General features: G+C 33.0%; 2 protein-coding genes across 2 annotated transcripts; both read right to left on the reverse strand.

Moving 5' to 3' along the window:
- Positions 1-1,817: 1,817 nt before the first annotated feature.
- LOC107921809 (uncharacterized protein At1g66480) lies at positions 1,818-3,256 on the reverse strand. Its single transcript, XM_016851653.2, has 2 exons — positions 2,572-3,256; positions 1,818-2,115 (listed from the first exon to the last, which is right to left on the reverse strand). The coding sequence occupies exons 1-2, from the start codon at positions 3,160-3,162 to the stop codon at positions 2,029-2,031; spliced, it is 678 nt and encodes a 225-aa protein (XP_016707142.1). The 5' UTR covers positions 3,163-3,256; the 3' UTR covers positions 1,818-2,028.
- A 1,870-nt stretch (positions 3,257-5,126) lies between these two features.
- Positions 5,127-8,584, reverse strand: LOC107922283 (U-box domain-containing protein 11). The gene is made up of 4 exons (XM_016852248.2): positions 7,905-8,584; positions 7,029-7,145; positions 6,544-6,939; positions 5,127-6,422 (listed from the first exon to the last, which is right to left on the reverse strand). The coding sequence occupies exons 1-4, from the start codon at positions 8,205-8,207 to the stop codon at positions 5,529-5,531; spliced, it is 1,710 nt and encodes a 569-aa protein (XP_016707737.1). The 5' UTR covers positions 8,208-8,584; the 3' UTR covers positions 5,127-5,528.
- Positions 8,585-19,584: the final 11,000 nt, after the last annotated feature.

Here is a 19,584-nt window from a genome sequence, read left to right on the forward strand (position 1 = left end):
ATAAAACCCCTTAAACTATAGCCCTTAAACCTTTTAAACCCTAAACCCTAAAATTTTTTAATCAATATTAAGTACTGCTTCCACAATTTTTTATAAACATATATAAGCTTTTTCATTAATATATATATGTGTATATACATGTATATCAATATCTATATGAAATTTTTAAGGGTTTAGGGTTTTAAAGATTATGTTTTTAGGGTTTAAGGGTTTTGAGAAAGCCATATGTCCGGCATCGATTTTAACAGCTTAATGGTAACTTAAATGAAAACTTCTAATTATAATTAATATAAATAAATCAATTAAATAATAAATAGAAAAATAATTTTTTTGCAGCGCTTTCCCAAAAACGCCGCTAAATCCTAAAGCATTAGCGGCGCTGTATTAAAAACGCCACTAAATCCCCCGAAAGGTCAGAAAACGGCGTCGTTGGGCTTATGTCTTTTTGCGGCGCTTTACCAAAAACGCCGCTAAAGCCCTGAGCATTAGCGGCGCTTTCTTAAAAACGCCACTAAATCCCTGAAAAGATCAGAAAACGGCGTCGTTGGGCTTAGGTTTTTTTCGGTGCTTTCTCAAAAACGCCGCTAAATCCTTAAGCATTAGCGGCGCTTCCTAAAAAACACCGCTAAATCCCCGAATGCTCAGAAAACGGCGTCGTTGGGGTTAGGTTTTTTTGCGGCGCTTTCTCAAAATCGCCGCTAAATCCCCGAATGCTCAGAAAACAGCGTCATTGGGCTTAGGTTTTTTGCGGCGCTTTCTCAAAAACGTCGCTAAAACCCTGAGCATTAGCAACGCTTCCTCAAAAACGCCGCTAAATCCCCGAATGCTCAGAAAACAGTGTCATTGGGCTTAGGTTTTTTTGCGACGCTTTCTCAATAAACGCCGCTAAATCCCCGAATGCTCAGAAAACGGCGTCGTTGAGCTTAGGTTTTTTTGTGGCGTTTTTGGCGGCGCTTCCTCAAAAATGCCGCTAAATCCCCGAATGCTCAGAAAACAGCGTCGTTGGGCTTAGGTTTTTTGCGGCGCTTTCTCAAAAACGCCGCTAAAGCCCTGAACATTAGCGGCGCTTCCTCAAAAACGCCGCTAAATCCCTGAATGCTCAGAAAACGGCATCGTTGGGCTTAGGTTTTTTGCGGCGCTTTCTGGAAAACGCCGCTAATGCTTATTTTTAGCGGCGTTTTCCGTTTAGCTCCGCTAATGATCGATCTTTAGCGGAGTTTTTTATCCAAACGCCGCTAAAAACGCCGCTGAAAGCCTGTTTTGGTGTAGTGTAAGAAGAGTATTAAAACCAATCTTCTAGCCCAGGAGTTTGAGAATGATGGTCCTTGCCATCTTTCTCTCGTTGGACTGATGAACATGATCAAAAAAGGTAATCAACAGAATTCCCTCAACCAATTCCGAGACCACAACTCCATCCTGAAGATTAAATTCCTCCTCCATCCTATTCGGTGAAGTGGCATCTAGTGGAGTCCCCATCAACATAGACTTATACGAAATCTTATTAACTCTCTCATCTTCAACCTTCTGACCATTCACATCCTATTCTGTGTCCAGTGGTACTTCTGTCCTCCTCCTAACCTTTTTAGTTGCACGACCAATGCCACTATTCGAACCCGTAATGCTCTTCCCGACCACAAAGTTTCTTGAAGACAGAGGATCACTCATGGCTACCACTAACGGGGTAATACTTCTATTATTATTTATCCAAAAATTAACTCATTGTTTCAATTTTGAAAAAAACAAAGCAAATAAAGGGTAATCTTCTTGTTATACATTGAATTGTACTAAAAAAAATTATTCTATGTAATAATAAAATTCTTTAAATCAAATTGCGTCTCGTTATTTATTTTGGAACATAAATTTTGACAAATAAAATAATGGGAAACCAAAATGTTTTTTCATTTCATCTCTAACTCTTAGCTCTTATAAAACTAACATTCCCCTACATTTGTTGCTACGTATGTACACAAAAAGCAGCAGCATATAGGGCGAGCTCAGAGAGGATATCTTCAATCTTCCATGGCCTCATTAATTTATTTGATTTCTCTCTGCTCCTGAACCTACTTCTATTTGGCTCCCACCTCCTTCCTTCACTGCCACGAAACTCACCCGTTTCTGCAACACCAAAAATAAATCTACATTCTTTAAAAGAGGAAAATATTATATATGAAAAGACGTGCATGCATGTTTAGAAAAATGTTCAAGGTAAATCTATATAGTTTGGTCAAAATTAATTTTCTTCCTGGCAGTAAAGAAAAAGAAAGGTCCAATACCTTTTTTCAATCACAAATAATATTATATTTTAAATATAAATATGGAGTTATTTGATTCAATAAATAATATCAATTCAATTTTGATCTTATAAAAATACTTTAAATTAATAACCGAAACAACTTGTTTTATATTTTCTGAAAACACCATTTTCCCGAGGTCATATCGTTCACACTATGCAACTAAAGAGGTAGCAATAAATGTCAACTCCAATAACCATTTTCTAATAAACACTCTGTAAATAAATAAATAAAGTGCGTGGCATGAAAACAGGTTCACTGTCTATGGGAATGAGCTAACCTCACGTGCCTTGAAACCTTCTCCGGTGCTTCCATGGCTACCCGCCCAACGCACTTGTTGTTTCCCCTTCACCGCACCTTCACATGGGCTGTTCCCACCATTGGCCGTGCAAAGCTGCATGATTTTCTCAACGACCTCTCCTTCATTTTCACTCTCTTTTATCAACCTTTCCACCTCCGCCTTGGGCACCCTCAACCTCACCCTCATTGCCCCACTTTCACCTTTCTCGGCACCCGTGCTTTCCCCTTTCATCAGCGTGAGGTCCGACACCGATCTCCTCGACAACATCAAGCCCTCCAGCCTGTCTTTAGCACTCATGTTCACACCCGACCGAACCCTCCTTGGAACCCTCTCCTTGGGACCTTCGGGCAATACTACCAAGAAGTAAAGCCTCTTAGGCTCCAATCCGTGATGTGCCTCTAATGGCTTCGCTCGAACACCGAAATGCTTAACAGCTTCGGATTCAAGCAACACATGCCCTGGATAATCCTTCACCACATCTTCAGCTCTCACCGGCGTCTTTAACTTCAATGTTTCCCCGTTTATTTTCATCACCTTGGTTGTCTTTTTCGCTGCCAGGCTATTCCCCATTTTCAACTATTAAAGTGCACAAACTGGGTTTGGTTGGTTGATAAAGGGTTTATAAGGGGATCACTAGTCAACAATGAGGGCAAAGGTTTTGAAAAAGAATGGCCGTAATTTATGTTTGACAATGCAAAATATGAAGACAAAAAAAAAAAAATTAAGTACGTAAGATATCGCTTTCCAATTTTTGTTTTTTGTTTTAACTATTAAGTCCTATTAACGAACTCCATTTTCAGGGTTTACAAATTTACCAATACGTTTGGAATCTACGGCCAACCCAACCACCAAATGCAAATAATTTGTAGTCAATTTCCAAATTAAAATTCCATCTTTCGTTTGATAAATTAAAAAAAGTTTATTTGATAAATTTATTAAAAATCAATTCAAACATTACAAATCCCAGACTCAACTTCATCACGACAATCGGAATAAGGTTTAGAAAAGTAGTTTAGTCCACCTTACGAGGTATTAAAACGACAGCTACAAAAGATTGATTTGTCTCATAAAGTGAAAGACAGCTTCTTCTTTTTTAATTATTTTTCAAGGACACAAACGAAGGGTCCAAATTGACAGTCGGCTCATCAACTTGGAACTCACTTCTTTCCTATGCATTACACTCCTCTCTCATATTTTCAATTCAATTTCGACCTTATATTATGTGAGCTTTATGATAGGTCAGTTTTGGGTTGCCTTTTATTCATGATCTAAAATATATGAAATCTTTTTTGTTAGCTCCTATACCCAATATTCATGGGCATGGTCAAGTTCTACAACCTATCAAATTTTAGTCCCCTTTTTTGGCTTAGGTAGATTTCTTCTAGAAAATTATTAGGAAAAGCATATGTAAAAGGAGTTGGTCCAATTCGTGATTTAGGAATAGCTTTGCTTATGAAAATTATTTCCTTAAAAGCCTATCCTAGCTCAAGTGATATTAGATTTATTTGAGTTGTTTTATGGGATTATAAATTTTTATTCTATAAAATTGACATCGGATCATATAAATTTTTTTAAAATTAAATTTCTTCGAAATACAACTTTCTATGAGGAAATTTTTTTATTTTATTTTAAAATTCTCATGTTTTAATCGGAGTAAAAACATGTACCTTTAAATCCATGTCTTTTTTATTATTGAAATAGTAATAATGTCAATTGAATTAAGGTTCAAATCACAACATGTTTTGATATTTTTAATTAGGCTTAATATATCATTTGGTACTCGAGTTTGACACTTTTTTTTAATGTGGTACCTGTATTATTTTTCGATCTAATCTAGTATTATATTTGACAAAATTTATATATTTTGGTGCCCAAAGGTGACAGTGTTAACTTTTTAGTGTTTGATTCGAATTTTAGGACTGATTTTATAAAAGTTAATTGCTAATAGTATCAGGTTTGAATTTTTCATGATTTTTCTAATAGACTAATTTTAGTGTTAATTGTGGATTTGTTTAATTTATCAAATACGGATGGATGTGATTTAATTCCGATTTTATGGTTGATTTGATGAAAGTTAATTGTTAATGTTATTAGCTAATTATAAAATTTCATCAAATTAAACACTAAAAATTTAACAATATCATTGACGGGTACCAAAATATATAACTTTTATCAAATACATTTAAAAAAAAATAGAAAATGTTAAACTTATGCATTAAGCATTTTACTTATTAGGAAGAAATTATATTTTTAATTTTTATTTTTTAGAAGCAAACAAATTCTTATATTTTCCTATCAAGAATAAGGATTGGAGAATAAATGCCGATGGGGCTTTTAAGTAAATATTTATAAAAAAAATGTATTGCATACAAAATAGTGTTTCGTTTAACGTGCTTTAGCCAAATGTAATTCGAGTGTGCGATCATAAAATTTCATCAATCAACACAACCTTTTTAAAGTTAAAACAAAAAAGGTTCTAAATTTCATTTACTCAGAAAATACTTGGTAAATTAAAACCATTTCGTCTCACTAAATGACAAAATACTACAATAAGTTAATCATTATTGAAATCAAATGAACTCATCAATAAAAGAAATGAATACTTAGAGAGCAATGAGAATGGCTTTGTATCTCATGCTCGTCTCCTCAATTCTCATGACTCAAAGGAATAGAATTATGCCAGTTTTGTCAAACAATTACTGTTAAAAGAAAAAAAAATTTTAACAAACTGAACTCTCTGGTTAACAACCAAAAAAGGGTCAAAGCTGCTGTAATTTTCGAAGATGCTCCAACAATGAAGTAGCCTTCCGCTTGGCCCTTTCTGTGCCACTCTTGGTGAGCTCCGTCAATGGTATGGCAGCACCTAGCCTACTAATGCATGCCAGATTCTCAGCATCTCTCTTACACAAACAAAGTAAAATGGCAGCAGCATTTTCTTAGTTTCTAGGTAAACCTGTTCTCAGAAGATCGATCAAAACAGGTATGGTGCTAGCCTTTACTATAGCTGCCTTAGCATCATGGTTGCTAGCCAGGATTGACAGTATTGTCAAAGCCTCATCGACCATGCAGTTTCTTGAATCCGTAAGCATCTTCAGCAGTGCTGTAATAATTCCGGCTCTGACGGCGCGGCCCTTGTTCCCCTGATAAATGCATAGATTGAATAGAGCAGTTGCGGCATCTTTCTTCCCTCGATTGCTTCCATTTTGTAACAAATCTACCAAGGCTGGTATTGCCCCTGATGAACCAATTATTATTTTGTTCTCATCTGCAAGTGATAAACTAAAAAGGGTAGCCGCTGCATTCTCTCTTGCTTCCATGCTTCCGGCACGGAGGACTTGGACAATGGAAGGAACGGCACCAGCAAGCATTATAAGAGACTTGTTATTTTCGAATATGGAAAGGTTAAGAATAGAAGTTACTGCATGTTCTTGTATTGATGCATCATCTGTTGTTAAAAGGTTGACCAGAACAGGTATCGCTCCTGTGTCTGCTATTAGTATCCTGTTATCTGTGCTTCGTTTTGATAGTGATCGGATTTCAGCCACAGCTGCCCTACGTTCCTCTAAGCACCGGCTTGACAGCTTAGAGACCAGTTCCTGGATGGCTGCCATGTCGCCACTAATATCACAGAAAGACCCATTGCTCTTTTTGAGCCTACCATTTGCTAATCCGCTAGGCTGCTCAATGTTATGTTTAGCACACCATTGATTTATTACACTTCTAAGAACATAGTTTGGGGTTAGAGTTAAATTCTCCAGCTTCTGCTGAGTTTTTGGACACGTTACATTGCCACAATCTATCCATCTCTGTATGTAAGATCTCTCATATGTCTGTAAAGTCAAAACAATGATTAATCAGAACGCAGGCCAAAAAGGAAGGGCAGAAGGCAAAAGCTGATCACAGAAAAATGAAAATCGAAATGATAAGTAGTCATGCCAGGCACAACTATACCTGTCCTGTAGCCACAATCACTGGATCCCTCATTAGTTCCAAAGATATAGGGCATAGGAAATCAACAGGTATTACTAGTGTATCGGGTTTCTTGGTTTGTTCAGCACCCTTAGCAGCCAGATTCTCTTGCCCTTTGGAATCAACCTCATTTGATAGGCAGACCTCAGAAGGAATTGAAGAGCTATTCACCCTTTCCAATATCTTAGTTTCCTTATCAGCAGCATGTCCTAGAGTAGTACAACTTTCTGGAATGCTATCCAGCTTCGCTGAAATTTCATGGTTGGTATTGCTGCGCTCTTTTTCCGGTAGCTGGGAAATGGCATTCGAAACTTTTCTTGAATTCAAAGATCCATATCTTTCAGTCGCTCTTCTCAATTGTGCTCTCACCAATGCGACCTGAAAAAAGAAATGGAAGTTGGCGTTAAAAAGGCAAAGTCAATGTAGAAAAAGAAAAGAAGAGCACATTATAAATTTTGGAGCTAAACCTGTTCTTGAACCTCCTCTGAGATTTGAAACTGATCAAATGGAATTTTGGCTAAACTTTTCTCCAACTTCCATGTAACACATTGAAATTGGAAAGAGATTCTTTTGGCAGCTCCATCCTTAAATTAAGATATAGCAAATTTCAGAGACGTACCTATAAGATAACATATTAAGAACAAATACATATAACCACAATAAAATCCCAGCAACAGTCACTCTGGTAACAAAAAAAAAAAAAAACCTCCAAAAATTAAAAAAAAAAAAAGAAGACATAATTTCTTCTTCATTTTTCATGATGTGCAATTCAATTAGTTAATTGGAATTGCGACAATTAGTGAGACAAAAACTAGCAATCGACAATATTGCGGAGAAGTTCATATTAATAAAATCAAGAAATAGACTTAGCACTCGGATAGATTATGTTATTCAAACCCTTATTTCTCTTAAAATACTCTATCTTACACCTATATTCAACACATATATAGAGGTAAATGATCCTAAAAACTTTACACAAAATCGAGTATGCCCCTGTTTGACAAATACTCACTTCGGATAACATGGCAGATAGCTTAACTCGAAAATTTTTAGCCCAAAAGTTGTTTCTATATGCATACTTTTTCCGAAATGAAGCTAATCAATGTCAGTTAATGCAAACTGAGCCAGTAATTAGAATGTGGAACATTATCCGAGGAAGAAACAAGTCAACAAATTCTGTCAATTTTGCAATACAACTGAGCCTGTCAGTTAAAACCAAAATGAAACATATTTGTGGGACTTGGCAAAGCCAATTATCAACATTAAAAAACGTATTAATCGAATCATGTACTAGCACTTAATGTTCTTTTATATATATATAAGAAGAGGAGATGGGGGTTTACAGAGGAATTAGCGGAATGGTGAGCGGAGGCGGCGGACAAAAGACGCTTTGCAGCCTGCAGAGCAACGGCGAGATCAGCCGACCATGAAGAGGAAGAGGAGGAGGAGGAGGAGGAAGCGTGAGGATGATCAGACGCTGCAAAATCCCTAATTTCCTCAAGCAAATGCGTGAATAGAGCTATCCTCCTTACCAGATCCGTGCAATCCTTTTTAAACATCCCGGCAGCCAGATCCCCGAGGACAATATCGTGGACAAGGCTGAGCAAGAACGCGGCAGAAGCGTCGGAGACGACTCCGGCGGCCATTAGTGAAAAAGCCAGGCGTCGGCTCGTGATTGGATTGATAGGAGTAGAACAGAGAAGTGATTATGATGATGTTGAAAGAAAAGGAAGGATATGCATTTTGAGAGAGAGAAGGAAGAATTATTTAAAAAAAAAAAAGAAGAAGAAGAAATAGAATGGAGGGTATTAAGAGAGAGACAGGCGGTGAGCCAAAATGGAAGGAAAGGGGATACAGTTGGCTTTGGAATCTTATGATTTGTATTTCAACAACTACCCCATTATTCTCGTATTCTTATGTATGTGATATCACACACTCCTCATTTTATCATCTCATCCAGCTTAGTCTTGCGTTTCCACAATTTTATTCTTGCTAGCCTGTAAAGTTGTTCATTATTGCCATGCTCTCATTTTGTCCACCACCCAGCTATATAATTAATATAAAGAATGTCCAAACTATTCTACTTTCTTTATTTTTGCATGTTGTACTTTCAAGATATAATATTTAGGGATCCTTAATCAATAATTATGTCTAATATGCATCAAACTTGGGTGTGAGAAGACGTGGTTAGCAACTTCAAAACAAAGGTTTGACGATAAGTAACAACCGCAACGAACTAGAAAACGAGTAAAGCTGGCGGCTTACAGCTGGGTTTCTCTGATTTTGCGGCGCCAAATATTACTTTTTCGTCCTTTTTCCCCCTTTAAATCGCCCAATCTCTTGTTTTTAAGGGCGGATAAAATTAAGGGCAGGCCGAGGCCGACTCATATATATATATTGGGATGATTATCTTAGGATTAATACGACTTAAATTTAGGTAACATTTGAAACTATAAACAATTTTTCAAATTATCGGGTAAATGCAGGGGATTCGTTTCATATTTTATTTAAATGTTGGGTTTTATAAATGTTTAATCGCTTAAATGTTCCATAAAACAATTTAAACAAACCGAAATCAATCAATATTGATGTGATAATTAAGAAGCAACCCACGTAGAAAAACTGATTGATCTCACATTTGATATAACAAAACAAACTGATTTCAAAGTTTTAACCTAAAATTTGTTAAAATATTATAGTAAATTTGGAAATTTATAAAAATTATAGGAAAACTTTCCATTTTATTTAAAAATTAAAATACTTTAGAAATTTAGAAAAATTATTATACATTATTAATATGTTATGAAAATATTATAATATTTTAGAAATTATATAGAATACTATAAAACTATATAAATATTTTTAAATATATAAAATACTATAAAAGGTCATAGAAAATTATATAAAATTTATTAAAATGATAAAAATAAAAAAAATTATAAAAATCATAAACATTTTTTTTTTGTTATTTTGAAGGTTTGGAGTAGGCCTGGTCATGGATCGAACCAGGTCGATGCAATATTTTAGGCTTATTTTTTTATGCTCGAGCTTGACCCGACCCAAAAAGTGGGCCTAAACTTTATATAATATTTATAATTTTTCATAGTTATATATATATATTAAAAGTCTATAATTTCTATCAAATTTTATAATATATTAATAATATGTTATAATGTCATTATATTTTTATAATTAATTTTTATATATCTATACTATTAATAAAATCTCTGATTGGATTGGTGTCATGAGTCAACCTGACACCAACTCGATTAGGAAAATTAAAAAAAAATAACATTTCGTATTTAAAATAAATTATATTATTTTAAGGTACTTTAGTCTTTTAATTTAAAATAATAATAATAAAAATGTGCATAAAGTGAAATTTGAATATTAAAAATATTATAAATTTACCACTCAACCAAAACTTTATTTTTATTTACTTATACATTTTAATTTTATTATGTACATTTTATTACCTTCACCAATTGCATATCTATACTATTACAACTCGACGTTAATTCAAGATTGACTACAACACCATGGTAAACAATTGTAGTGCATTTAGTATTCTTAAATATGAAGCATTTACTATGTTTAAATTTACTCACAATTTAATATATTTTTTCATTTTAATATTTTTTAATATTAATTAGTTTCAAATCATACATTTCATTATTTATTGTCTATTATTTTCAAACACATCTCCATATTTTAAGTATACAATTTCCGCACACATACGCATGTAATATAATTTCTATTTTTTATAGTTTCAAAATAAATTTTTTATAATATTTAATCATTTTCAAGTTTAAATAATTAAAAATCAATTTAACTCTTCACATCAAATTAATACTAAAACGGACTTTAACAAATAATTATATTTCAGTGCCTCAATTGAATGTTAACTTTGAATTAAAGACTCAAATTACAACAACTTTCAATTTCAAACTTAATTGGTTTTTTAAATTATTTTATGGATTAAACCTTTTATAAATATTACTTCGTAGAAGATACAAAGTGATTATTTCACGTCATTTTATGTATTTTTTTATAAAATAAATTCGTTTATGACATTGAATAATTAAATTATGTATATATTTTAAGAAATTCATTTATGATTCTTTTGATAGATGAATAATCTTTTAGAAAAAAGAAAGAAAGATATTACACGGCAAAATATGAACTATGAAACAAACATTTCCTACCTTAAAAAATGAAAGAAAATATTAGAAATATTATCATATGCATATGTGTAGAAATCATATATTTATTAATTATATCTATATTAAAATATAAATGTGTGTTTAAAAATAACATATAATAAATAATAAAAATATGGTTCAAACTAATTAATTATAATACTATATGAAATATTAAAATAGAACTTTAGTTGAGTGATAAATTGAATGTTTTACTAACCCATTAAGATGGGTCTTAGATGCATATTTTTATTAGTTTTTTTAAATAAAAAGATTAAAGTACTCTCAAATAATATAATTTATTTTAAATGCGTACGAACATTAGTGTAATTTCCCTAACTGAGTTGGGACCCGATTTATGGATGAAACCAACTCAGTAAAGGGCTTTATATAGTAAGTATAGACATTGAACTCATGGAGATAATAAATTGTGCATGTTAAAACAAAATTGTTTAAAATGTATTAAAATAATGTTTTGATTGAGTGGTAAATTTAATGTTTTACCAATCCAATTGAGGTAGTATCAATTCTCACCATATGCATATTTTTATTTTTATTGATTTTTATTAAAATAAAAATATTAAAATGTCCTCAAATAATATAATGCAAAGGGATATTAAAGTAATTTTCCTAATTGAGTTGAGACCCAATTTATGGGTGACACCAACTCAGTAAAAGGCTTTATAAATAATACAAATATACATAAATAATTGTATATATATATTTAAGAAATTCATTAATGATTTTTGTAATAAATGATTTTTTTAGAAAAAAATGATATTAGACAATGTAATATGAACTATGAAAGTGTGGGGTGTGCCTCACATTTATCGGATATATTTTAGGCACTTAAGACGAGAATCGATGAGAAACCGAAGGGGAGCAGAAAATCGCGCAATGTCGGGACAAAGAGGTCCCAAACGTCGGGATGACGCGACATCTTTGGCAACCAAGCAAGACTGCGACGTCGTGACGAGCAGGTAGGCGATGTCACAACAAGGCAATATTTTCCTGCACAAATATAACCACATATTTTTCTTTCAACAAGACTTCTTCTCCCAATCGAACTCTATTTCCTACAAGGTTATTTCAATCATATTGGACCCACGTCCCAAGCCTATTTAAAGGTCCTTTGGAACCCTATTTAGATAGATTAGATTTAGAGAATTAGATTTACATTAAATATCTCCTGTGTGAGATTTGTTAAAGAGACTTTGGCGAGAGTTTTTAAGAGAGCTTTTGTATTTGAGATATTTGGGTTTCTTTTGGGATTTGCTTTTTTTTTATTTGGGTTAGATACTCTCCATCATTGTACTCTTTATTTACTGCTTAGTGAAAAGTCGAAGCCTCTTTTGCCCGTGATTTTTTATCCATCAGTGAGAGTTTTCCACGTAAAATATATGTGTTCGTTCTTCTTCACTTTTACTATCTCGTTACTTATACAGGTCAGTCTCCAAAAAACTAGTATCAGAGCTACAGTTCAGCTTCCGCAAATCGACTCACTCAGGATGATGACAATGAGTTTCGATATCGAGAAGTTTGATGGGATCACAAACTTCAGTTTTTGTAGTAGGTTTGGATGACATCACTTTTAGTTTAGCACGACCTAAAGAAGGTCGTTACCAGTAAAAAGCCCAAAGGTATGAAAAAATCGGAATGGGAGAAACACAATGAAAAAGCTCTATCTACGAGTCAGTTATGCTTCACGAATAATGTATTGCAGGAAGTACTTAAAAAAAAGTGGTTGCTTTATGAAAGAAATTAGAAACCCTTTATATGAAAAAATCGTTGCCCAATTATTTGGTATTGAAGCAACGCTTGTACACGTTTTGTATGGATGAAAGAACGCCATTAGGGCTCACATTAATGAGTTTATTACACTTTTGAATGACCTAAAGAACCTCGAGGTTAATGGAATGACGGAAATATGCAAGTGCAACAATCGTATCAAGTAATAAAGTGACAAGTAATATCGAGTTATTGTACCCACAGGGACTGTGAAAGAAAATATTTATGAAGTGCAACTTTAAACAATTTGGTAGAGGAAAAATATGTTGATTTGAAGAAGTGTTTATAAAAACTAAAGAAAAATTAATTTAACTAAGTAAATAAAAAGTAAAATAATCCAAAGCACGGTTTCTAAAAGATGGGTTTAGATCATGATGACATCAATGTGTTAGATCAATTACTTTATTTAACTTAAAATTACTAAACCCATGCTCATCCTGTTACGAATAATTTCACGACAACTTGGTATTTTGCTAACTAATGCATATACAAACTTACTAAACCAATTAATCTCTTGAACATATTACTATGTCAATTCAAACAATTAATCAATTCTCATAAGCAAGTATAAGATTAAGTGAAGTAACATTAACATATCTTATATTGAAACAATTTAATCACAAAAATCTTGCAAGTTATGCAAGGCTAATGTACCGTTTAATACCGTCACTAATTTAACCTTCAGCTATCTTAGAAGATTAACCATGCATCAATTAAATATTGTGTCAATTAATTACAATTTCAATAAGATTAATAATTAATTAATTTGTTACCTTACAATTATAATGCAAGTATAACATATGCATGATTTTATTTAATTGAACAAACTACCAAGGCCTAATAACAACACTAACACAATTATAATAATTTAAGTGGACAGAATGCAATCAATCTAACACGAATTAAATTTAAGTCATTTTAATTAAATTAAGAATAAAAACACAACAAATATCCATGTTCATGATCACAACATAATCAAGAAAATTAAAGAGAAGGGAACTAGAAAGCAAATCCAATATTTCTTCGGAGCAAGATTGATGCACTCCTCTCTTTCTTTGCTTGTTCTGTCAATTTAAGGCCTTCACGAACACTTGAATGTGGCTACTCCAAGGTGGATGAAAGTTATATTTCAAGAAGGAAATCGCCAAGAGAATGAAACAAAGAAAAATGGGAAAATAAAGAAGGGAATGTGAGAGAGAAAGTGAGTGAAAAAGAGAGATGTGTGGGAACGAATGGTGTGTGAAATGAAGAAGGGAAGAGGGGTATTTATAGGTGGGAATTGCTCCTAAAAATAGCAAAAAAAATCAGCCACTCCCTCTCCCTTGGCCGGCCATGCTTGGTGCAAGTTTGAGTGATTAAAACTTGTTATTTTTAACTTGGAGCTAAAAATAGAAGGCATGAAAAGAGGAGGGGTTTGAACGGAGTTAAAGGGAACTTCAAGGGCTGTTTTGCAATTAATGAAATCAGCTAAAATAAGCTGATTGGGTCAAATTATATGGACGGTTTAGGCCTCCAAATTCCTTGATGGATTAGCCCTATTCTTAACACAATTTAAGCCCATTTTATTCTTTAGACTTTATATTAACTTTTAACCCAATTAATGTTGGATCAAAATTAAATATAAAGTATGTTTAATAAATAATTTTGGACTGTCCATGGCTGGAAAATTAATGAACGATACTCTCAATTCACTTGATGCAAAAATTCCCTCAACGGTTCAAGCCTCTCGAGGTGACTGTCGAGCCGATTTTCACCCTTTGTGCAATACTATCTAAAAGAAACTAAATTTGTGTAAATTCATTATAAAAATAATTAAAATTTAATATGTTAATAATTTGGGTGAAAATTAATTATTTTATAATTAAAGTACGAATTTCGATAAAAATTACTACAAAACTGTATGAATTAGAGCTCAAAATGTGCTGAAAAAGTCTATATATTTTTGTGTTTCTACACCCCCAAACTTAATTCATTAATCGTATTGAATAATGCACAAATTGCAAAACAAGTTGCTTGAAATCACCTTTGAAAAATATCTTTAGAACACATTTCCCCCACAACTCTGAGTTAATGTAGGCAGCATAGAAATTTGAATCAATAGGTCTTTTAAATGTGTTGTAACATGGCTAGGCTAGGGGTAGGTAAAAGATAGATAATTTTAAGCTAAAAACCTAGACTTAGCTTGCATCAGACCTTTGGAATAAACACCTTCAACTTCACCAACTCATTTTGCATTTGAGTACACATGTTCTTTTTACATCTATTTCTTTTGAGTACATATGCTCTTTCTCTTTGATTTTTTTGAGCATATTACTATATGTACTGCAATTTTGAGCATTTGATACCTCTTTTCAACTCCCTAAACTTATTTTCAAAAAATATTCTGGGTAGACTAAGTTTAGTGTTTGAGACAATTTAGAGATAATTATGAGAGAATTGATGGCTTAATATTGCAATGGTTCAAATAAAATCAGGCCATATAGTCTCAAAGTTGGGTTTCAAGGGATAAATATTCGTTAAGGTTGGCTTGAAAGGCTCAAATGATCCAAACAAAAGTTTGCCCAAGTAATTTTTAAAATTCCATGCTTCTTAGGATTTCGTCTCAAGAAATTACTAAGTCAATTCTAGAGACTTAAACTTCCATGCATGCTTAGCCTTCCTAAGGAATTAAAATTTTATGGTACGATTTACATAATTTATTAAGAGTAACATTTATGTCATAATTCAGCTAACATAGCAATTATTGAGATAATGAGACTTTATTTATACTAAAGTTTAGCATAATTAAAAAAATCAAATTTTTGAACAAAATATAACTTAATCATAATTATGAGAAAAATGTATTTTGAAAAAGAAAAGCAATTTCAAAATTTGGTCCCCCTACATAAAATGAACAATGTCCTCATTGTTAAAGACAATAAAAAGAACAAAAATATAAAAGTGAATAGATGTTGTACACCAGGTAAGACCTAAGAAAAAGGAGGTGAGTCAAGTTTGACTGCTTAAATATCAAGCTTTTCCAAAGCAAATCCAATTCTAGACATGTACATATTTATTGTCACACTTTTTATTTTGCAATTTGTTCAATTTTATTGATGATTTCCACCTTTAATTTTATTATGCGATAATAAAATCCTAAAAGAACCTAATCCTAAAAACTTTAAATATCCTACGAAATAAAATAAATTAAAGTAAAGATCCCCCCTTTTTATTTATTTGCAGATCCCTCAGAATCCAACTCATCTTTTGCTCTATCGTCCTTGTTTTTGCTTGAATCACCTCGTTCCCTCTTTGACATTAGAGTCCATGGTTCAAATATAAAATCTGGAAACTCAGTCACAAAAATAAATAGGTCATGAAATATTTTTGTAAAAGCGCTTCTTATTGAGTCATCCCGTATTTTTGAGTATCTCCAATAAGCTTGTTGCTACCATTGCATATGTTGCATTATGTCCATTACCTTTGACAGCTCATCACAAAGATTTGGGTGAGGCGAATGAGTTCTATACGTTGAAGTAGCCATGTCAGGTTCGGTCATTGGTTCAGTTGGTTCTGCCTTATTAGCGATTTCATCTGGTTGCATTAGTTCACTTGATTAATACCAAATTTGTATAAATTTATTATAAAAATAATTAAAATTTAATATGTTAATAATTTGGATGAAAATTAATTATTTTATAATTAAAGTACAAATTTCAATAAAAATTACTATAAAACTGCATGAATTAGAGCTCAAAAGGTGCTGAAAAAGTTTATATATTTTTGTGTTTCTAGTTAACATAGATGACGAAGATCAGGTTATGTTATTGTTGTGCTATTTGCCCCCTTTGTATAAAACTTCCAGGGAGGCTCTGATTTATGGTAGAGGTAAACTCTCATTTGATGATGTGAAGGGAAATTTTTTGAGTAAGGAAAAATTCGATAATGAATAAGGCTCAAGCAGCAAATCTAATGAAAGAGTCTCAGTTTTAGTTGCTAGATGTAGACAACAGTTTAGGTTAAGTTGAAATCGAGGAACCTTAACATAATATGCAACTACTGCAAAAAGTTGGGTCACATAAAGGCATAATGTTATAGTTTGAAAAATAAAAACAAAAGGGCTACTGAAAGCGAGGAGGATGAAGAGCAAAAGGCTAAGGTAGACGACACTAGTGTAGTCGAAAATGAGGATGATTTGGTTGTTGGTATCTACGACCAAAAGGTTGGAGCTTTCATCCGAGTGTATCCTGGATTTAGGGTTTTCTTTTCACATGTGTTCAAACAAGGACGTGTTCTTCACATACAGTTCAGTTGAAGATGGAGTTGTTATTATGGGGAATTCTTCACCTTGTAAGATAATCGGTATGGGCACCGTTAAGATCAGAATGCATGATGGAATTATTAGAACTTTTTCAAATGTCAGGCATGTGCCTGATTTAGAGAAAAACCTCATCTCCTTAGGAAATTTGGACTCGAAGGGTTGTAGAATTAACATCAAGTCAAACGACATTAAGGTGTCTCGTGGTGCTCTAGTTGTGATGAAAGGTCAAAAGACAAGAAATCTTTATGTTCTGCAAGGATCAATGATAAATGATAAAATTGTAAGTTCCTCGCTCGTTAAAGAGTCAGATTTGACTCAGTTGAGGCATAGATGACTTAGTCATACATGCAAAAAAGGTATGACTATTTTGGAAAAGAGAAGTTCTCTTTCGTGTGCAAGAGTAGGAAAAACAGTGCAATGCGTTCATGGAAAGAAAACTCGAGTTAATTTTGATTTGGCAGTGCACAAGATGAAGACTAAAAGTCTTTTGGTTTCAAAGTTCAAGCAAAGATTAAACTCGGTTAGAATCCTACAAAGTTTGAAATAGGCCTAAGACAGGCTTTGGCAAAGGAAGCTTGACAAATACGAGTCAAGGTAAAGATTTTTGAGCTATGCCTCGCATTTATCAGATATATTGCAGACACTTAAGGTGAGAATCGACGAGAAACCAAAAGGGAGTAGAAAATCGTGCAACATTGAGATGATGCGACGTCTTTGGCAACCAAGCAAAGCTTCAACGTTGTGACGAGCAGGTAGGCAACGCCACGACGAGGCAATGTTTTCTGCACAAATAGAACCACGTTTTTTTTTCTTTCAATAGGATTTCTCCTCCTAGTCGAACTTTAATTCCTACAAGGTTATTTCATTCATATTGGGTCCATATCCCAAGCCTATTTAAAGGGCCTTTAGAACCCTGTTTAGATAGATTAGATTTAGAGAATCAAATTTGCATTAAATATCTCTTGTGGGAGATTTGTTAAAGTGTTTTTGGGGAGAGTTTTTGAGAGAGCTTTTGTATTTGGGATATTTGGATTTCTTTTTGGATTTGCATTTTGTATTCGGTTTAGATACTTTCCATCATTTTACTCTTTGTTTGCTACTTAGTGAAAAGCCGAAGCCTCATTTGCCTGTGGTTTTTTACCCTTTAGTGAGGTTTTTTCATGTAAAATATTTGTGTTAATTTGTCTCCACTTTTATTATCTTGTTGTTTATATGGGTCAATCCCCAACAAAAAGAAACATTATATACTATTAGGGGTGAGATTCAGTCGAATTGAGTTGAATCAGATGGAAAAAATTCGAGTTAATCAATTTGACGATTCTCATTTTATCATCATAGATTTGAAATATTATCAAATCGAGTCGAGTAAAATGAAATTCAAATCGAATCGAATTAAGTGAAATTGTTCTAGTTAAATTAAAAGAATTAAACATGTCAAATTCAAATCTTGTTACAATATAACTAATTCCATGTTAAAGCACATAAATTTGAAACCATATATATATTTGAAAACTCTTCCAAAGCAATATAATAGAAAAAGAAATATGCTTTAGTATGATAAACTTGAATCGATAATCTACTTATTTAGGTCTACAAAATTATTATTTTGTAATTTTTTAAATCTTTTAACATTTTTATATATTGTTTAGAGTTTTTTAGAATATTAATTTTTATAATTTTTAAAATATAAATTTTAGAATTTTTATAAATATTTTAAATTTTAAAAATTATTTTGAAATTTTTTAAATTTTTGTTGAGACAAAGACCAATTTGCTCATTTTGAAAATTGATAGGGACCAAAAGGGTATTTACACCAATATGTTATTTTAGTTATTTGAATTGCAAAATTCAACTCGACTCGAACTCGAAACTCGAATTGCTTATTCTAGTTGACTCGAAAAAACCAAATAACTTGAAATTTTTGAATTTTGAGATAAAATCGAGTTTTGGTCACTCTTATATACCATGGTAAAACTAAGAGAAGTGACTATACTTTCATCATTGATAAGGTTAGTAAGAAGATTGCTACTTGGAAGAGCAACTGTCTGTCAAGAGCATGCCGTCTCACGTTTTTAAACTCTATATTGGCCTCCATCCCAAGCTGCTACATGCAATGTTAGTCTCTCCCCACAAGCATCTGCAACGAGTTAAATAGAATCAATTGCAACTTCCCTTGAAGTGAAGTGACTAGTAAAAAATGTGTGCACCTCCTAAATTGGGATCAAGTGGCTGGGCCTAAAAAATTTGAAGGACATGGGATTTGGCCCTCTCAAGTCACAAACCATGCCTACATTATGAAACTTAGGTGACGACTACGTATGAAGAAAACTTTCTTGTGGACCAAAATCCTATCTGCTAAATACTTAGGAGATAAACACACCAGAAATTCATATAGGTGTGCATCCACAACTTGGAGAGCGATCACTAAAGCTCAATCGATGTTAGAAAATAACGTGAAATGCCATATCCAAGACGAGAAGGGAACTCAGTTTTGGTTTGATAATTGGCTTGGTAATGGTCCATTAAGAAACAGTTTCCATAGACCGCTAAATGCAAGTGAAGAAAACTTGACCTTCAGATATATAAGTTGAAAGAGATTGTAATTAGAAAATTAGGAATAATTTGGGGGTTAAATTGAAAAAGACTGTAAGTTGGCGATCTCTACGGAAAAATCAGGAAAAGTTAGAAACAAAATTAGACATGGTTGAAATCCAAGTCTGGTTTAGTTGGATTAAA

The sequence above is a fragment of the Gossypium hirsutum genome, chromosome D01 (assembly GCF_007990345.1).
Source record: "Gossypium hirsutum isolate 1008001.06 chromosome D01, Gossypium_hirsutum_v2.1, whole genome shotgun sequence".
NCBI lineage: Eukaryota > Viridiplantae > Streptophyta > Magnoliopsida > Malvales > Malvaceae > Gossypium > Gossypium hirsutum.

Bases quoted from the DNA above. Each gene is read 5' to 3' on its own strand.
- LOC107922283 (XM_016852248.2), bottom strand. From the start codon at position 8,207: ATGGCCGCCGGAGTCGTCTCCGACGCTTCTGCCGCGTTCTTGCTCAGC. The intron at 7,146-7,904 runs GTAAACCCCCAT...TCTTAATTTAAG, and splicing joins ACCATTCCGCTAATTCCTCT to GATGGAGCTGCCAAAAGAAT. The intron at 6,423-6,543 runs GTATAGTTGTGC...TTGACTTTACAG, and splicing joins TGATTGTGGCTACAGGACAG to ACATATGAGAGATCTTACAT.
- LOC107921809 (XM_016851653.2), bottom strand. From the start codon at position 3,162: ATGGGGAATAGCCTGGCAGCGAAAAAGACAACCAAGGTGATGAAAATA. The intron at 2,116-2,571 runs GTTAGCTCATTC...TTGGTGTTGCAG, and splicing joins AAGGTTTCAAGGCACGTGAG to AAACGGGTGAGTTTCGTGGC.